Genomic DNA, 19,679 nt, shown 5'->3' on the forward strand with positions numbered 1-19,679 from the left:
TTTAAATTGGGTGTCAGTTTATTTACTCCATGTGGGTTGCCCTTGCCTAGCCCTCCTTTCTCGCGCAAAATTACTTCACATCCCGGTACATTAGCTCAACATCGGGGATTGCTGAAGAGTGTCTCAGGTCCACCAACGACTGACCCTTTACCCCGCTGCTCACTATACATACATTATGTGTTTCGTATTTTGTAGATGTAAATTTAATTAATCGTAAATAAAAAAGAATTATACTATAGCCCCATAAACAAGAAAGCTTCTTTACCGAAGAGTGTTCTGAGTAGTTATTTGTTTTTGTTTTAGTTTTGTTATTTAGGGGAGTATGTTTTGTGTGTGTGTGTTTGTTTTTTTTTTCGTGCCGATGCATGTTAAACGTGTCTTAAAATTGGTTATCAGATTTGAGTCATCCTCCCTTGATTCGATTCCTTCCGTAACGGTGTCTTAAGAACTATACATTATCCATCGCAATATTCTTCCCACAGACCACGGTTTTATGCAGAAATATTAAACATCATCATCATCATCTCCACCACCAACAGGTTAGGTTTACTGTGTTGACTTTAAATAATACAGCTAAGTATCTATCAGTTGTACTCCGTCCACGTCATATCCGCGTAGGACAACATGACGAATGCAAACTGAACATAAACCTTTCGAACCGAGCTACCAACACACACATATTCTTGGGATTCTGGGGGAATTCAAGTGATTATCAATTGTCAAATGTTTTATTTAATTTGCTTTATGCGATATCTTCAAAGCACGCCAGTTTAAATCAAATAGAACCAAAGCTACCACTGTTTAAGATGCGTGCGCCCGGTCAGTGAGTTAAAATTAGGTATAAGATTTGTCATACTACAGTTAAAGGTTACCATTTCCGGCAGGATCCCCAAACGGAGAGATGCACAGCGAAATGATACAGACGGATCGTAATAATGTTGAGTTTATGTTAATGTTAGCGATGGGAGCACAATCAAAGTCTCGCAACAATCTCATCTCAAAATTTGCACAATCGAGGAAGGTTTAACGATGATGGATGAGTAATAAAAGTGCGGTTATTATAAAAATCTCATCTTAAATCTGCCGAAGGAAGGCTTCAGTTAAAGTACTTCTTCGGGAATTGGTTGCCTCCCATGCCGCCAAGGCTGCCACCGCCGACGCTACCGGTACCGGTGCCGAAGTGACGCTGGCCGGCAAATAACTCGATGTACCGGGAGCCCATCTTTTCCTTATCCTTTCGCATCGCTTTGATGGCTTCCTCCTTCGTTTCGAAGTAGGCATCACCTTCGCCGGACGGGCGTTTGCGGCTGTTCAGCTGCGCGACGCATTTCACCGGCCGTAGCGGCATGAAGAAATCGTGCATGTCCTGCTCGTCGCAGCTAAACGGCATGCCGCGCATATGCACACAGTACAGGTTCGGTTCGTCACCCGCAAAGTCATTGTTGGCGTAATTGTTCATCGAACCGTAGTTGCCACCACCACCGCCGGAACCGTACCCGTAGCTGCTGTTGTTGTAAGAACCCATGTTGGAACTATTGCCGCTTCCCATACCCGACGAGTAGCCACCACCGTAGCTGTTGGACATCGGTCCCGCGGTACGATAGCTGCCACTGCTGCCTCCTCCACGGTCCATGCCCATCATGGATTGCATATCGCCACCGCCGGAATTACCACCCGATCCGGAACCATAGCCGGCGCTAGTGCTGTAGCTGTTCGCACCTACGCTAACACCACCACCGCTGTTCATACCACCACCGGAAGGACTTCCGCTACGTCCCGAGCCGTAGTTGGTGCCACCACCTCGATCTACTTGAGCGTAAACGAGAAAAAAAGAATGTGGAAAATTAAACTTATGTTCATACGTCATATTCTACGCACTTGGTTGGTGATAGACAATTATACGTGGAGATGCTCGAGGGTAAAGAATTACTTACTTAGCTGATCCTGTAACAGGCGCAAGATGTCGATGTTACCCAAATTGTTGGAAAGACCCGAACCCGAGTTGCCATTGTTTCCCGGGGAGTACATTTGACCCATGTTGTTCGAACTGGGATTGTATCCACTGCCGCCGTTGCCATAACCGCCGTTGGAACGATCATTCCAGCCGCCACTCATGTTTCCTCCCGATCCCATTGTATTGTCAGAATAATCTATAAAACAGAGTATTTTACGTCAGAGGTGAATAACAGTTAAAGAATAAAACTTCGATCATACCTGTGTACGTACCTTGACCATAAACAGAATCGGACATCTGTGAATAGCCTCCACCCGAGTTGCGATCGTTTCGCCCATATGGTGTCATGCGTCGCAGGCGCTTTTCCGCGCGCTTCATTTCACGAGTGCTGCTGCGGAAAAGCTCGATGTATCTATACGTGTTTCGACCCCGAGATGGACATCGTCACCAACGGCACGCGAAGCAAGGACGATTTTTGGGAATGGAAACAACACACATTTGAGGCACAGTGAAAGGATGGGGCGGAATGGTGGAAGTAAGAAAAGATTACATAAACATTATTAGCTTAAATTTAAATTGAACATTGCTGTGCGGCCGTTCAGTACTTGTTTCGATTCGTTTGTTTTTGGATTTGTTGTTTCTGTTAATAAACATGTTATGTTTTTTGGGGCTCTTTTAGTTCCATACTTGAGATGCTGTCGTCAAGGTGAATCAATTTGTGGCGGAGGAGTGATGCGCGGCAATACATTGGCCACGAGCGAGATCTGTATGTGTGCGGTAATTTCAATTTATCGTATTAATTGTGATTATGCAAGCAGATGAAGACTTTTGCCACAAATATTCTCATTCTGTACTCGAAATTGGGATTCATCGGACGGCTTTAGCAGGTATCACTACTCGTGATAGCACCTGCAGATGTCCCTCACGAGATTATAGTTGGTTTTGAACAAACATTAATTATTACAAAAAAAGAATGCACGATAGATACGTGAAACTAGAAGAGCTGTATGTAACTAAAGCATCAACTTCAAAATTAAACACATAATGTTGACAGAGTGTTTGACCATTATTCCGACGAATCCCGTTTAAAATATATTCCACTTTCCACCGTTAATTGAAACCCACGTTTGACTGAGTGTGTTCCTACCCAGATGCAACAGCAGCCGAACAAAGCTGCAAATGCACAGGAGGTAAAACACATAGTATACCCAAACCATGGTCTGTTTTGTAGGCATCAGCATGACCCCGAGTAAAGGAAACCCAAAACGCAGCCCAATTTGTAAGCGCATATATAAATATAATCCTATAGCGTTTTGAAAGATACAGCAAAGTATAACGTATGCATTAAAAAATTGACAAATGTTGAGTGACAATGAAAAACAAACTAGTAAAGATAATTGAATACAATAAAGTTAGCTTGAAGCCTATGTTTAATAAGCATTCAGAAAAAATGCCCTGTAGAATTTTCGGGCAGCTATATTCCAACACTTCGGAACCTTAGCTTAAATCACCCAAAACAAATATGTTAGAATATTGAGTGGCTATCGATTGATACTCCGTATTTGCATCGACGTTATTTGTTTGATATTTTCCCTAAAATGTTTTATCCATCGCTTAATGCGTGAAAGTACGAAAGTTCATTCGAAAAGTAATTTTTCAACGGAACCTTCAGTTGCTTCTTCTGGGAGATCAGTTGTGACTGTTCAGGTGCTTCTTCACTGTTTGACCGAATGCATCAACATCCAGGAGGAACGAAGATAACTTCGTTCGTACTTCCGATCTTTAACTTTCGATTCTGCTCTACTTTACGATAATGTCTGCTATTGGGTGCCCAGCACAGCACTTTTGTTTGGCATTCTGGCTTTTCTCCAGATGGAAAAAAAATATATTGAAGAGGCTAGATCGCCTATTTTTGACTGGTATAAAATGCATCACCTTGCAAACCTTCTTCGTTCTGACGTGGTGCATGCAGTATGAAAAATACTGTTTTTGACGTTCCTTAAATTTTGACTGAACATAATAGGATAAATAGAAATCACAATTTCATTAGTTGGTAGGGAAGGCGAATGAAAAATAGTTGGAATCTGTCAATTATTAATGCATACGTTATTGAGTAATTCAAGTGCCGACGACTTAAAACGATACTAAATATTGCAGCTGATTACAACGAAAAAAAACCGGCGTTTATTAATGTGGTAAGCAAACTGGAAAAGTCTTATCCATTACCATCCCGAAAATCTTTTGATTCACACTTTAGCAAATTAAAAGAAAACTTAAGATAAGCAACAGATACGAAATAACTATCGAGCAATCATCATCCCTAAGAGAAGGATTTTTAACATAAATTGTCAAATAAATATTCCATATTACAAAACGATATGTTTTGTTCCCTAAAGCCGCATTTTCTGACATTCTTATAGTTAAGCTAACAGGTTTTGCTGCTTATTTTCAAAATTTTGTTTTTGCTTCAGATTTTAATGAAAAAAAAAGAGTAACAAGAACGAACCACCCACCTGTTCCCAATCTTCTCTTTGTGCTTTCCCATGGCCGCTTCAGCTTCGGCCTCGGTTGTAAACTCTACAATCGCCTCCCCAGATGCCCGTCCCAGGTTGTCCAGTAGCAAAAGTATCCCATTATAGCCATTCTTAATCGTCAAGCCTGCGGGAGTGTGGTTAGTTTTTTCGTTGATTTTGTTTTTGGTTTCTATTGTTCATTACATTTCGTGTGTTTGCAGGAAGGAAGGGAACGTTTTTGATTGTGTGAAAAAGGGGTTGGAAAAATAGGAAATAGGATAGTGAAGCTTAAGGGGCGAAGGCTTTGAAAAATGATCCAATTGTGTTGAGAAATTTGAATGTCGGGAAGATAAGGGAAAGGATAAAACGATAGATAGAAGGAAATGGAAACTAAGGAATGTATTTATTACCGGTCTACTGACCAGTATCCATTTGAAAAGTACACGCGCAATGCGTGTGCAATACCACTACGCAGACTGACCCACACACACACCCTCATAAACCCATCCGCCCGTACTCCCGACCGAACTGTTGGCGAGAGGCCTGTGGCTGGAACCTTGCGGAAAGACAGCAGGCTCTGCAGCAGATGTTTGACACATTTTGGGGCCCAAGGGGACGGATGCCTTTCCCCGGTCCGTTGCGAGTCGATTGCGGACGAGTAACGCGGTGCAACGGGGGCAAATGTTGGTGGAGTGGGGAGGAAACCTACGGAAAAACGACATCGCCGATGCATTACACTTACCCTGGAAAAAGGCTTTCACGTCGTCCTTGGTGCTGGTCCAGGGTAGACCGCGCAGCTTCACCACCGGACCACCCTCCTCGTCGTCATCCAGCTCCTGGAGCGACATTTCGTACTGCTCCTCGGTGGCATTGAAGAATTCAATGTACCGGTGACCGATCGTTTGCTTGTTCCGAGAGAACGCTTTGTGACGATCGGAAACGGACGCGACACGAATGTACGCTTCGCCGGTTTGTCGCTTGGTCATCGGGTTTACGCCAATATGAACCTGCAGTATGTTGACGCCGTGCAGAAAGTTGCGTATCTCTTCCTCCGTGATGCTCCACGGCAGCCCGCGTAGGCGTATAAACAGTGATGCGTTGCCTTCATCACCCGCAACCGGGCCCTGATTTTGGTCGAATCCACTCATGGTGCCACTGGCCAGATCACCGTCACCGTCGCCGCCACTATAGCTGCTGCTGTCCTGTTGCTGTAGATTAGCGATATCCGTCATATTGTGGCTGTGTGGTGAGGATTGTAAACAAAAAAAATTCAATCGCAAAAAACGACCAAACGACGCTTGCCGAACGAACGAGACAGAGAGATGGAGAGCGGAGAAGCAGAAAAACAAATCAACACCAGCGCCCCCGTACGGTCGCACAATGTACTCTTTGGGCGTGTGAAAGAGAGCGCTAGCACAAGCCGCTTTCGGGTACTCCTTTTCGCCTATTTACATGCACCAGGTAATCGCGAGGACGCCATATTGGCGCTGGAAAAGGAAAGCATCGTGACACGGTGCACTTCAATTGCAACTAAACACCACTTGGAGCCAAATTTACTAACTGCAACATGCAGTGACCACGGTACTAGCGATCCACGAACGGTACACAGGATTCAGAATGGAATGATTCCGGGAATATGAGCAATTCGAGGCAACGAGCGTTCTTTTTGCAAGCATCGGTCTAGCCGCAGCAGGTTGCAGACGAGTGCAGGGACGAAACATACCGTACTGTACAAGATTCACGTTCAACTCGAGGTACTTTGCACGCACTAACTGAAGCTGCAGATAAAGGGGTGTTTTCCACGAATTCACAGGGCAACTTTCACTAAAATTCGCACCAAAAACGAGCGGAGGCGTGAGTGTGTGTGTCACGCCGTCTTCAAGGTGTGTAAAGAACTGAACTCGACCAAAACGTTTGTAAACATACATGAACCGAAGTTTGACAGCAGTGCTACCCGAAATTATTCTCAAGATTTATAGAAGCGATATCTAAATACCTTGACGGTAAAAACCCCCTACGGGCATTAATACGCTACTGAAAATGGTTTTATTTAATTGAATTACAATACGAAATACGCAAAGCAATTAATCTTTGAATATATCTTGCAGTTGCACAGTTTTGCCACTATCCTCCGGTAGAGGTGATGGTTTAACACGATCGCTTGTTTCAGTTTCTGCTGGTCGTTTGTCTGCTCTTTGCTGCCGCATTTGGTCTTCTAGCAGATCAATTGCTATTTCGTACACTTTCTGCTCGTCTAATGCACCCTGGGTGGACAAGTTCTGATATATTCCAATGAATTGCTGCGTCGGTGTAAGATTGTTCGTATCCAGCAGGTTTACAGCAAACGTTGCTTTGCCAGCTTTGTGGAACTTGCTGTTAATGAAACAACCAGTTAGTACATTTCTAATCCGTCCTACGTTCACACACAAACAACACTTACGCTCGTACTGTATCTTCTTGGTAAAATATTTCCCGCACCGGTACTCTAGGAGCAGGACGATCGTAACGCGGCTCCTCAAGGGGAGGGAATGCGGTCACAACATCATACCAGAGCGGTCGCTCGTCAAACTTCATGGCACCGGATTTGAGAAGGCCCTTAGTTCTACAACCGTATGCGTACAGATTGATATTTTCCCCAATCGTTTAGGTTACAAGAAAACGAATGCTTACCTCGTGATGATGGTTCCTATTTTTTCCAATCTGCTGTTAGCCATGATGCCGATACTGCCCGGTGTTTTGCCTGTTTCGATCAGCAAAATTTGTTATGAAACCAAAACACGCCGAATTGTTTGGATTTGTTGACAGTTGTTCAGATCAACTGTGGTATTTGCAGTGCTGCCAGATGTACATACATGGCAGATATTTTTGAAATATGTAATGGCAAATTTTTAATGGAATCAAATAAAAGGTTTTAACTATTCATCAGCAAACAAAAACTCTAGAAAACATTTAGAAAATATCTTACTTAATTTAGGTTTCATAAACATGAAATCATAATTATTATGCGTAATTAATCGATTATATCTAATGCTGGTAATCTCAGGAAAAGATTTTATAACCATTTCTTTTGATATTGAGTAGAATTGTAACTATAATTAATCGTTAAAGCATACATTACATTCACTTAATGCGCATAATGTGCACAAAATGTGACAGTGTTTGCTCAATATTTGAAAATATGGTCAGGGTGAAGGAGGCGCCTGATACTTTTTGGATTTTACTGTTTGCAGTCATATTTACTTCATCGCATTATCGGAAACCTAAAACAGAATAAGATTATCTTGGCAAAAAGACTCCATGAATTGAAATTTCCAAAATGTCTCAGCCAGTCTTGGAAGAGATATTGTTAAAGACCTCTATTTTAGAATATTAACAGAAGCAACAAAATGGCTTCATGAAGCTTTACTAGCAGCCACGGAAAACAATACAAATATTAAACCATTTAATCTCATTGTGTGGTCTTGTTCTATGGCTCTTAAAGCAACGCAACGCTACTCCAGATCGAGAGGGAAAGTCGTTTATGTTAGGTTACAACCCAAACCTACCCTGATGCCTAGAATCGTGCCAGCATAAGAAAAACCACACGCTGATGATTGACACGCCACACCAACCGAAACCAAACAACCGATCGGCAGACACGCGCGGGCAGACAGAACCATCAAAACGGGGGCGCACGTTTGTATGTGCGCCACCCTAGCGACAAATTCATTCATGAAAATGGATGGCACGGTACCGTAGCAGGACAGACCACTGCTCGTTCGGAAGCGTACGGAGAGCATCACACTCGCCACCAGTTGATCCGTGTGGTGGTTCATTTTTAGTGTTTCCTTTCCGGAGCGGAAAATGTGGGTTATCGTGATGGATGCTATCGAAGTTCGGTCCGCTCCCATGTTTATGTTTTCCACGCAATTCCGACTCGCTCACCATGAGAGCAGTTTGTCGTGGCTGCTTTTCTCCCGGAGCTAACGTTCGGTTCGTTCAGGCTTTAACGATGTCCTCGATGGTTTCGTCTCAGTACACAGTCGACAACCGTGGCCAGCGGTCGTGGTCGAGTTGGGAGCACTTAACGAACCAAACGGCACCTGTGGTATAGGGCAATTGTCTGGTATAGGGCAGTACGTATGGATGGAGGCGATTTATAACGGATGATAGTGAAGCGCCGGTGAGCGGATAGTGGAAAATGAAGCAGAAAGTTTATGAGCTGTGTGATTTATTGTGCACGGAAGGGCTTGCTTAACTTTGCAACCTGTTGCACCGGTCACAGGATACCACCTATCTTCCGGGAGTTTCAAGATGTGCAATTTTGTTCAGGAGTGCGTGTGTGTTGAGTGTTTCGAGTGATCATGAACCAGTCGGTGCTAGAGCGTTCGGTTGCTTTTTATAGGATGATAAAGTTGTGATGTGTTGGTGGATCTGTCGACTGATTGGTTAGCGTGGATAGTGCAAGTGGGTGCAGAGTGCCGTGTGTGCGGCAAGACACAATCATGGTGAGCGAGAACTACACGCAGTTCCTGCTGGACGGGACGAACAGGTTCAACCTGTCCACGTTCAGCACGTTTGCCGGCCAGAATATGTCCCACGAGGAGGAACTCCAGACGGAAATGATCGTGTCCACCATTGTGGCGATCTTTTTCGGCTTCATCGGCATTACCGGACTGCTCGGGAATGCGCTGGTCGTGCTCGTTGTCCTATCGAATCCCCAGATGCGCTCGACGACGAACCTGCTCATCATCAACCTTGCCATTGCGGATCTGCTGTTTGTGGTGTTCTGCATTCCGTTCACTGCCACCGACTACGTGCTCGCCTCCTGGCCGTTCGGGGAACTCTGGTGCAAAAGCGTCCAGTATCTGATCGTGGTGACGGCACACGCGAGCATCTACACGCTCGTGCTGATGTCACTGGACCGGTTTCTGGCGGTCGTACATCCGATTGCGAGCATGGTCATACGGACGGAGAAAAACACCGTGCTCGCAATAACGATCCTCTGGGTGTTGATCATCACCACGGGACTACCCGTATCCTTCGCACATGGAATTAATGTGAGTGTAGCTGTATGTGCGTGTGTGTCTTTTTATTTAACTTCTGCTTCGCTGTACCATTTTTTTGTTCCTGGGGCTGGGCTACCAAAGAAGCCACCGCGCAGGAGGTTCCGTTCACACAAACAATCCGTCAGATAGCATCCACGAATTAGGTATTTGTGTAGCGTTGAGTGGCAAGATAATGGACGGAATTTTATTGGCCTGTAATTTCATACTGGTACTCGACCGCGACGACAGCACCGTTGATAAGAAAACGAGAAACAGCCGGATTGTGGCTAGTGGTTGCGTTGATAAGACCGGTAGGGAAAACCAGCGCAGCGAACGAGCAACGAAACCACAACCCGATCCGATCGGCGTAAATCGATACCGCCAGCTCGCGTGCCAATTGCTATTGGACGTTCCACGGATGCGTTCCACGTACGATGTACGGTCGGCAGGGTCTTTTTTTATGCTGTTGGTTTGTTTATTAATGGGTACGTGTTTTTTTGTGGTTGTTGTTTTCGGGGTTGTGGTAACCAACACATGCAATATTAGTTTTCCCTGTGCACGTCGACATATTCTACGATGGATGATGACGATGATGGAATGTGGATATTCTCATCTCCCACTGCGGTGGAAGTGTTTTGTTTTATTTCCCTGTCATTCCTCGTGCTGCCATCCATTAATTCGCCGGAAACAAGCGTTTCGCCACCCGTTTCACATATAAATGAGCCAGTTGCACTAAACCCGCGGACACGGCCCCGACGGTTCCGGGCGTTTGCCATCTGGCGCAAAATGCTTTTGCAGGGGTTTGGAGGCTGCAATAAACCAGCCATTGATTAGAAAAGGGATGGTACCGAAATGGGGTAACGGTTTGGAAGGACCGATGTCAGGCTTATGAGCGCTATCTAGTCCTCAAAACAGCATCAGCGGGCGCTCGGGACACCAGATTGGTTGTACTGATCATTTTGTTTTATTGACATTGTTGTGTGCAACGGAGAAAACAATTCTTCATTAGGGGACATTTTATGTTTGGACATACGAAGTTATTGCGATGCGGTTATTGTTCTAATTATGTTTTTGTACATGGACAAACAATAGGAAAATTGAGATTTAGAGATTTAATTTCAAGATAGCATAGAATTGTGCTGTTATGGCAATTTTTATCACAATTTTTGCCCGTATCCTTATTTATTTTGTTAGTGCATGTTTAGCACTAAAACTACACCAAGTTCCGCTCGTCCGCAACATGTCGTAATCCTTTCCATATTGAACAAATGCAATTCGATTCAGGGGGTTCGCAATTTTATTACCCGTGTCGATCAGTTTCGAGCGTGTTATAAATTGCATTATCAGAAAAACAACTTCAGCCTGACATTGCCACACGCAATCGGATCGCGTTAATGCTTCGGTATGTTAATTAGCTGTTTAAATATGTATGCAATTTCCTTTTGTTAGTTCGTAGGTGCCTGTGATGAAAACTGTTGACTGCATTATGCATAATTAAAATGGCAAATTGAGTCGATCGATTGGGTCGACATCGTTAAGTAGTGTTCAATTTGTAAACAACGCAGTTCATAACGAAATAAAAAGGAGCGTAAACTTTATGATGCGTAGTTTAGGTAAAAATGTGTTAGTTTTGTGCTCAGTTTAGTGACTGCTTGAGTGAGATATGCTTCAGTAATACTAACTGTTTGCTAAGAGTTAGCCAAGGTAATTGAAACCATATCTCAACATCTCATGAGTATAGACTAATCAAAGCTTTTGCATACTTTGAGGGTCTTAGAACCTAAACTTAAACTAGCGGAATAGTGATTCTTTTGTATTTTTTATTTTATTATGTACTTTAACCTAGTATGAAATTTTAAGGGCCAATCTTTTGTTATAGGGAGCCTAGGACCTAAGAAACAAATTGATGTTTTTTTTTAAATAAATCTTAATAATGTAAAACACTTACTTCAATAAATATGATTGGCTGTGTAAAAGAATCACTGGGATTCCTGCAAAAACTATTATTCAATGAAGATTGATCAGCAAATATACACCAATAGGAATAATATAACTAACCTTAAGTAATATTTTAAAGAAACAGCTTCTAAATTCTCGAAAACGTTTTCTATTGCTGAAACCTTTTCTACAAATTTAATTTTATTTCACTTCTTAGACACTTTCTTCATCAATACGGTGTTGAATTTGGTAGCGGCATCCGTTCGACTCGATACGCTTTCGATAAGAACGGAACAAAATCGAATTCGAACTAATCGCCCATTCCCAGAACTGACTATCTAGCAGCGGGTGAATAAAATCGCGAATAACTATAAATGGGAGATCTAAATCTCTTGAGGCTGTAGTGCAACTAAAAAGAAGAAGACTCCCTTCTGTAGATATTGCTGAGAAAATCAACCATATTTCTTAAAAACGGAGATAGCATAAGAAATCGTGTCCTATGAAATTTCGATGGAAACTTTAACGTTTCTGCGTAGAAATGTGAAATGTGGAAATGTTTGTTCCTACAATGTGAAGATATCGAATATTACAGACAGAGAAAACTTCATCAAACAAAACACCTGTTATGACGGACGAAACTGCAAATACACCAAACGTTTCGCTTCTGCGCCTGGATTGCGAAGTCCGCTTAGTTGATGATCAGAATAGTGGTGTCGGAGCTCTCTAATAATGCTCCAATTAACCAGTCTCAACAGATTTTGCTTAACGACTTAGGATGAATTGCTTTTCTAGGTTGTTTACGCATAGACTAGAGCGCATAGACTAAGTGTCGGATGATTTTTTTTCAGACGATGGGAATGTTACAAAAAGCAAGCTAAAATAAAGATGGACGCTTTTGAAAACCTCAAAGTGGTTTTAGTGTCTTATTTGTATGCAATTAAGCTACTGAAGACACACATTACAAATGTTGAATATATTATTCAATTACTGATTAATTTGCCCTTAAAAGCTTCTTTTCCTGTTTGAAGACGTGCCCTGGAAGCTATCGCTTGTGCACGATGGAGGTACGTAATGATCGTGTCGGCAATGCAATTAAAATAAACTGACGAAAATACACCATCAGCTTCCTCCGCTTAGGCAACATTTTCGAACCGTTTAGGTATGCAGCGAAGAACGACTTGCTCCAGTAACACATCAATTCCATACGAACATAGCTACGGTTCCAACCGGAGCGAATCGAACGGTAAATGGAGATTTCTGTCTGCAAGCAATTGAATCAATTCTTCACTTAGCATGGCACAAATTTTTTGGCCCGAACGATGTATAAAAAGCAAAACCATTCGGTTCCTTACTTGTTCCCGTTTGTTTCGCTTCTTTTCCCAATGGTGCTTTCGCTGCTGCACAACGCAATCGCAGGGTGTTTTCTTGGTTAATGGCAGTCGTTCGCTTTTAACTCGAGTGTGTCAACAAGGTTGTTGTTTTTTTCTGCTTTCTCCCGCACATTTGTGCAGCTATCCCAGTCGCAGGGCTAAGCTCGGTGTGGGCTGCTGCTACTGCTGTTTAATTTTGTTACCTAGGCCAAACGAATTTTGTGTCGTAGCCGAAAAATAATGTACGCGCGCAACATTAGAGATCCGCTGCGAGAGATCAAAGGCTGTGCGGTGTTTCCCGGATACAGGAAAACGGGTGGCAACATGACTGTCAAGGGCACATCGTATCGTCTAGAGAATTTCCCGGGACAGCGGCAACCCAATTAGTTCTGCTGGCAGTCATGGTAAGCTCTGGGTCGTCGTGTAGGCAAAATGGTGAAGAACGCCAGCTAGCGTGTATTGTGTCAATTCGTACGGTTTTAGCGCTAGAACCGTGAAGTTAAGCGTCTCGCTCAGGCGGCGCTATTTTTAATTCGATTCGTCCTTATCGATCACGTATTTGGTGATGAGTTGTGCATGAATTATATTGAATTTCATACATGGTGCGTTGTTACCATTCGCATGTTAGTCAGGCGCACTGAACTCGTCAGCAACAAGTGTGTGGATTGAACGAGACACAATGGTTGACATTTGCCTTCATTGTCGTCGAAGCGTGAACACACCTGAACTGCCATAGGAAATTGAGTTGCTTCCAACGGCAAATGGCATTGGATCATTCTCTCAAGTGTTAATGAGATTTCGTGTGGCTGGTCGAAAGCAGTGCACTGCTGCAAACGGAGCTGCCGATGGAGATGGATGAAAAACGCTTCGAACGAAAAACACAGCAAACATGGATGCAAATGAGTGGAAATGCATTGTTGCACTATTTCAATTCAATCAACTCCATCAATGACGATAGCCTCACTGGAAATTGCATTAACCGAATTGCATTCGTTGTCTGCCCAGGGAGTAGTGCCACCGTCAATACACCACATACACCTTGAAGCGCAATGCTACGAGCGAGAAGTGTAATTTCCATGCACGCTGTTCAGGTGCAGAGTGTTTTGCTTCTAAATAAACAAAAATGCCGTACCGATCGGCGATGCCTGGTATGTAGAGTAAGGTGAGACATGTGAAGAAAAACATTCGGCAAAGGAAAACAGCAGGTGGTGTATGGCGTCCGTTTTGCTGCATCAACAACACGTTCTTGCATTAGCCAGTGAAGGGATTCAGTGCTGAGACGTGGTAAACAATGTGAATTAAACATTTCTCGTGCGATTGATGAACGAATGCAATTTGTCTAATAGCTGGAATCGGGTCTACTGTGCAGTGGAATATAGAACATGGTTGCGATATTATATTTATTGCCACATGTTTCGAAACGGAAGGCCTTGTGTTTGGTGATCCCGGTATAATATGACTGCACAGGAATTTGCATTGCTAAAATGCAGATGCATGAGCGGAAACGATTGTTACTGTCTATCAGTAGTGAGAAATAGCGTCAGATTACAATTTATGGTCCACTACTTGTAGTAGAAACAGAGGTACTTTAGAACTCCCAATCACCCGATTGTCCCTAAAACATTCTCAAGAACATTAATACGGTATTTGAAATACTCGAAGTTTGTATGATTCTAAAAAAACTCGAATGATGGATTGGATTATGATACGATTATCAGTTGAGGTGGTTTTCAAGTGATACAACTCTTCAAATTGCCTTCACTTGGAAATTCTCAAATCTTTTATATTCTCGATTTAAAATAGTTGTAAATCTCAAGATAGAGTCAAACCTACAGCTTTCGCTTTATTTTCCCTTTTGTTTCCCTTCTGATTTTGCTCTCCTCTACTCTGATGACCCACATCTTTCCCTCATGTATAATGAAACATCCTTAGCCTTGGTATGCTCTTATTTTATTAATGCTTTTAAAGTGTAATTCAATCGCTTTTAATAGTTTTATCCAATATTTATTCAATTTTCAGAATATAATCGAGGTATTGATTAAACAGCTTCATTCCTTCATTTACAATTTAAATTCCAATCTACATTTACAGAATGCAGCAGGAACACTCATATTGTACATAGGTTTGTGTTCCATATTGATATCTGAAAATATAAATAGGTAAAAATTGTATTCAGCAGAGGTCCTCTAGGGTGTTTGTAATGCCGTAACCTCTTGTCTACAGTCTTATGAGTCCAGGTGGCTGTTTCAAGTTCTGGAATCCAAAGATCTTCATTATCGATGTTTAAGTAACGCACTCACTCCGAACTCATTTTAAATTCCCTTTTGCTTTGGTTATGATTCTATTACCTTCGTCGCGATACCCGACAAGAAAAGCAACCGTCCAATATATTCTTTGCACTGCTTAATACAAAATGAAAACAGTAGAATAGATTGTAGTCTCAGAAGTCTATTAACACAAACATGGTTTGTTGATGGTCGGTTCGTTATAAAAACGTTATAAAAGCTTTCATCAAATACAGCCCCATACCATTTAGTTTACCAAAATGTAATATTTGAAGCGCATTATGGCAAACCTGTTAAATTAGATTTTGGCGAAATTTGTGCTTTGCAAATGAACCAATCTTTTATCAATCGTTATAGTACGCTTCAAGAATTTTCCTCCTATCGTTTGGCCATTGAACATGACCATAATTTGATTTCCTGCGCCGGAACAGTTTATTGAGCTTGGTTTGATGAAATTATGTTGACGTTTCGCTGTTACCAATCACTCTTAATTAACATAATCCAGCATCACCACGGCTGGTGCACGATGCTGCAATGTTGGAGGGAAGAAAATTGCCCAAGAAAATTTAAATTTATCAAAAACCGTAACGGTTCAAGATCATTGCGTTCAATAACAGCATTCCACGGGCAGGCATCGCAGGTGTCGGGCAAGCATAGCATGACAAATGCAAGACAATTTAGTTCGATATTTTTAGCAAGCGGACAACGTTTCTGTATTAAGTTGTGGAAATGTTGACAACAACGGCTGGACCGGTGTTGCCCAGTACGAATACTAATTAGCTGCCCATTTGCGGCATACTCCGTCACGACAACTGTGTACCTCATCGCACGAACAGAATTTGGCTTTATTTGGCATCGCAAGAAACACAAAAAGTGCGTCCTGCGATGAGCGGCACGGAAAATGTCTATTTAAATAGCACGATTTGGTTTCATTTTCTTTCGTACAAATGTTAATTACCGCTGACACGATGGTCGGCTCAAGTGAGCGTAGCGGTTATAATCAGATTTTAATGGCTTTTCCGATGGAATCTGCTTTCAGATCAAAGCTAATTGTTCGTTTAGTTTGCGCTTCGTTGGTAGCAAAGGCTTAACGAAGGGAGGGACCCGGAACCGAGGGCAGCGGCGGGCAGATGCCATTCCTTATCGCTTAACCTCAGCCAACTGAGTCGGGTTCGGAGAATTTCGCAAGAATGTTGAATGATAATTAAAGTTGAAAAATGTGAACGTGGCGTCCAATCGGGCACCAACCGTCCAAGGACATTTACCTTGAGCAATTTGCTGAATGGCTCGTCAAAATTATGGCATTGTGTGAGTTTGTCTGCCTTTCACGAAATCGCTTAATGGAAGGGTAAATGTCCGAACCTCTTTGAGTGGTGTAACTTCTTTATCTTGATGTACATTTCCAAATGTACAATTGATGTGTCTGGTAATGTCGTTGGACGGAAGAATGCGGTGGAAATCAATTGGGACTGATAAAGAAGATGTATTGGACGGATTTGGGATTTATTGGAAGCAATACAACATGTTGTAATACAGTAATACAAACCCAAAAAAAGCACATATTTAATGAGTTTTCGGTTCAAACAAATATTGCACCAGATATGTTGCCACAGGCTTAGTTTCATACATTCGTCTCACCATTTGTCCATCCATCTACCTAATGGTCTTAAACCTAAATCTCTCGTTTGAAAATAAACTTTACCAGCAACTTGTTTAAAACGCATTAGACGAAACAAATGAACGTAAAACAATTGTTACAATAATATGAAATTATCTCGCTAGCGCTGCGCACATACATCATTACCTTGTGCTCGGTGGTTCGCATGAATAGTGCCGGGCGAAGGAGGGAATGATCGGAAGTGCTTTTGATCGCATTAAAAACGTTCCACGCAGGCAAGTTCGTCAGGCTTTTCAGCGACGGAAGGTTCGTCCAAATTATAATACTTTACAAAATCCGCCTGGCCTTTGGGGAAGAATGTCGGAGTTCGCAGTGTACGGTTGTTTCGCTCCCAAAGCGTGCGAATCTCCACCGTTCTTCTAGCTTCCCTGACTTCACTTCCCCACGCTTCTCATTTGTATGTTGCTATTCTGCGACTCGATCTGGCTTCAACCATCTTTGGGATGTACATGGAGCTTTTGGAGCTTTATCATTTTTTTCTTCTTCTTTCAATAGTCAGAATTGTTTTGAGCCTTATATTTATATCATTCACTAACGGAGGTGGAACCTTTTTTTTCCCTCCCATCCTAATGCCGTCCAGAGCAATGCTTACAGTAGAAACAAAATGATAAAAATAAAATGTACAACTCTCGGCTGTAGGTTCAGGCTGATTTTGACTGGGGATTTTTCCGCTCCTGACGCTTACTTTGCTGCCCTAATGCCTTCCGGCTTCAGGATGTGCCATATTCCGGTTCGTTCGTCCTTTTTACATTCTTCCAGCGGCTATGTACTGATACAGAGAAGAAGTGACCCAGCGCATGAGACGTGCCTGCATGGTACGGGAGCAATCTTGTCAATAGAAGCACTGTTCTCTCGCGAACGGCTATGCTGGGTATGTTTACCCTCCCTTGCGTCAACATGACTCCTCTGGTCTTCCTTTTTTCACCCTCCCGACGAAATGAAGATTGTATGAAATGGACAAAGTGACCAAAAATCTTAAATTCAACAAACACTTGCTACATATAGCAGTAACGAAGCTGCTGTGCTGGTTATCCAGACCGAAACTTCCTATTATTCCGCTCACATTTTGTGTAAATTTTCTCCAACACTCAGGCGTTGACCTTCGGTGGCTATAATCTACCCGCGCGGTCTAACATGGGCGATGGGAAGCAAGTTGTTCAGGAGGCAAAAGTTTGAATTAATTTACGCAGCCTGCTACGGGTCTGCGAATGAGCTTGTTTATTTATATATTTTTTTATTATTAACGATCAACCTTTGGGATCTGTTTTTTTTGGGAGGGGGTTCGGAGCTTGCTTTTAGAATACAGCTTCACCGAGTTGGGAGCAAAACAACGGAAAGATTCACCGAAATATATTATACCCAGCAGAAGCTGTTTGTAATGGCCGCTTTCCTGTACCACGGCACACAATTAATACAGCAAGCGAGAAACTTAAACATACTAGCACACTCAACGCAATCTGGATAACATGTTTCTTTTTCGCAAGCAGTACCGGAAGCCCGCGCAACTTGTCGAATAATTAGCTTCTCTTACTTTGTTGCTGACTTTGTTCGTGCTGTCATCTTTTTTTTTCCCTTCCTGTTCGTTGATCTTCTGAATTCTTATTTTGTATCCCCGTACCATTTTAGCCGGATGTTTGTCTTTCTAAGGCAAGGTGGCCCGGAAGGAGGGAGGTGAGAGTGTGGAGAGTTTTGGGAAGCTTAAATTATCTTGGCGTCGACAACTGGACAAACTTCACCCATGGCCGCAGGGTCAAAATCGGTTGCAAGAGCCCGATTGCACCGAGTGGAGAGGAAATCATTATTCTTGCTCTGTTGCCTTTCGAGTTGTTAGGAATCAAGTTCTTCTCTTGGGTAATTTCCGTTCGAAAATGTAGAAGCGAGTGTCTGCTCGAGAAGGTATCTGCCTTGGCGGTGCCGTAGTTCGCATAGCCGATCGGGTATGAATATAATGAAATAATAATTCTTAATTCGTCTTGACGAACCGGCTCGCTACGGTTGGTCGATTAATAACTTACGGTGTGTGTTTGCCTGAATGCATCGTGTGAGCCAGGGTGATAAATTAGCAGCACGCTGATGGCTTATCGGAGCTAAGCAACCATCAGATTGTGATTCTCATGTATCGTCTTGTTCTTATCTGGAGAGTGACATGGATAAGGGACTAAGAGGCTTGTTAACTTCGGTCCGTTCGAACGGAAATCGATACTCTTGTACGCCTTCAGCTGCCTCCGTCCCATATGTTGGCTCGTTTTCTGGTCTCAATATCTTGTAACGTCCATTAGTTTACGTACCGCTCGTATGTGGTTCGTTCGTAGGTAATACGGGGCCGTGGGCTGAGCTGTTTTGCAAATTCATCTAACCGCCGCGTGTCTTGTACTGCCCGCCCATCGACCCATCCCGCCAGCCAGCTGATATGTTTGCTTAGTAAGAACAAATAATTTAATCAGCTTTGCCAAGTGTATGGATGCGTTCACTGTTCGACTGGAGTGAGTTATTATTTGCTCAGCATCCATAAATCTCCATTATTGCCGACGCTGGCTGTTTCGGCCGTTTTCGCAGTTAGTTTTCTAATCGGTGTGATTTATTCGTTTTGTCCATTGCATCTCACAAGGGTGGGTATTGAGGGTGGTTGAACCGAAGAACGTCGGGTAAGATGTTTGGAAGAATGCGGAAATTGGGCCATTTTTGAGCGGTGCCACCGTTTGATCGGAGATAGGGTTTTAGTATTTTCAGCAGATAAACAAATAAATAACTTCCTTCCATCAATCACCGTCGCAAAGGTTGTTCTGAACAATGTGGCATGCAAAAGTCCGTGTTTATACTTAAGAGAGCATAGAAAGGGTTTTAATAGTTGCTTGTAATGCGGTAGTACAAAATAGTTAAAATATTTAGTAATTGGTGTGCAAACTCGTGAAAG

General features: G+C 42.8%; 3 protein-coding genes across 3 annotated transcripts in view; 1 reads left to right on the forward strand and 2 right to left on the reverse strand.

Annotated features, from left to right (window-relative positions):
• Positions 1-1,096: 1,096 nt before the first annotated feature.
• Positions 1,097-5,699, reverse strand: LOC128707340 (heterogeneous nuclear ribonucleoprotein H3). The gene is made up of 5 exons (XM_053802292.1): positions 5,210-5,699; positions 4,468-4,612; positions 2,227-2,366; positions 1,935-2,150; positions 1,097-1,809 (listed from the first exon to the last, which is right to left on the reverse strand). The coding sequence occupies exons 1-5, from the start codon at positions 5,697-5,699 to the stop codon at positions 1,097-1,099; spliced, it is 1,704 nt and encodes a 567-aa protein (XP_053658267.1).
• An 852-nt stretch (positions 5,700-6,551) lies between these two features.
• LOC128707239 (28S ribosomal protein S23, mitochondrial) lies at positions 6,552-7,181 on the reverse strand. Its single transcript, XM_053802190.1, has 3 exons — positions 7,138-7,181; positions 6,908-7,069; positions 6,552-6,840 (listed from the first exon to the last, which is right to left on the reverse strand). Exons 1-3 carry the CDS (start codon positions 7,179-7,181, stop codon positions 6,552-6,554), a joined length of 495 nt encoding a protein of 164 aa, XP_053658165.1.
• A 1,770-nt stretch (positions 7,182-8,951) lies between these two features.
• Positions 8,952-19,679, forward strand: part of LOC128709517 (allatostatin-A receptor-like) — a 52,356-nt gene continuing 41,628 nt past the window's right edge. Inside the window, exon 1 of the mRNA XM_053804520.1 lies at positions 8,952-9,506. Within this exon, the coding sequence (XP_053660495.1) occupies positions 8,952-9,506 (555 nt within the window). The remainder of the gene's footprint in view (positions 9,507-19,679) is intronic.

The sequence above is a fragment of the Anopheles marshallii genome, chromosome 2, assembly GCF_943734725.1.
Source record: "Anopheles marshallii chromosome 2, idAnoMarsDA_429_01, whole genome shotgun sequence".
Taxonomy (NCBI): Eukaryota; Metazoa; Arthropoda; class Insecta; order Diptera; family Culicidae; genus Anopheles; species Anopheles marshallii.

What these genes read in the sequence shown, in the direction of transcription:
- LOC128707340 (XM_053802292.1), bottom strand. Translation starts at nt 5,699, where the DNA reads ATGACGGATATCGCTAATCTACAGCAACAGGACAGCAGCAGCTATAGT. An exon ending in AAAGAGAAGATTGGGAACAG is followed by an intron (nt 2,367 to 4,467) that starts GTGGGTGGTTCG and finishes AAACACGTATAG; the next exon opens with ATACATCGAGCTTTTCCGCA. An exon ending in CGATTCTGTTTATGGTCAAG is followed by an intron (nt 2,151 to 2,226) that starts GTACGTACACAG and finishes TCTGTTTTATAG; the next exon opens with ATTATTCTGACAATACAATG.
- LOC128707239 (XM_053802190.1), bottom strand. Translation starts at nt 7,181, where the DNA reads ATGGCTAACAGCAGATTGGAAAAAATAGGAACCATCATCACGAG. An exon ending in ATAGGAACCATCATCACGAG is followed by an intron (nt 7,070 to 7,137) that starts GTAAGCATTCGT and finishes ATACGGTTGTAG; the next exon opens with AACTAAGGGCCTTCTCAAAT. An exon ending in CAAGAAGATACAGTACGAGC is followed by an intron (nt 6,841 to 6,907) that starts GTAAGTGTTGTT and finishes TTTCATTAACAG; the next exon opens with CAAGTTCCACAAAGCTGGCA.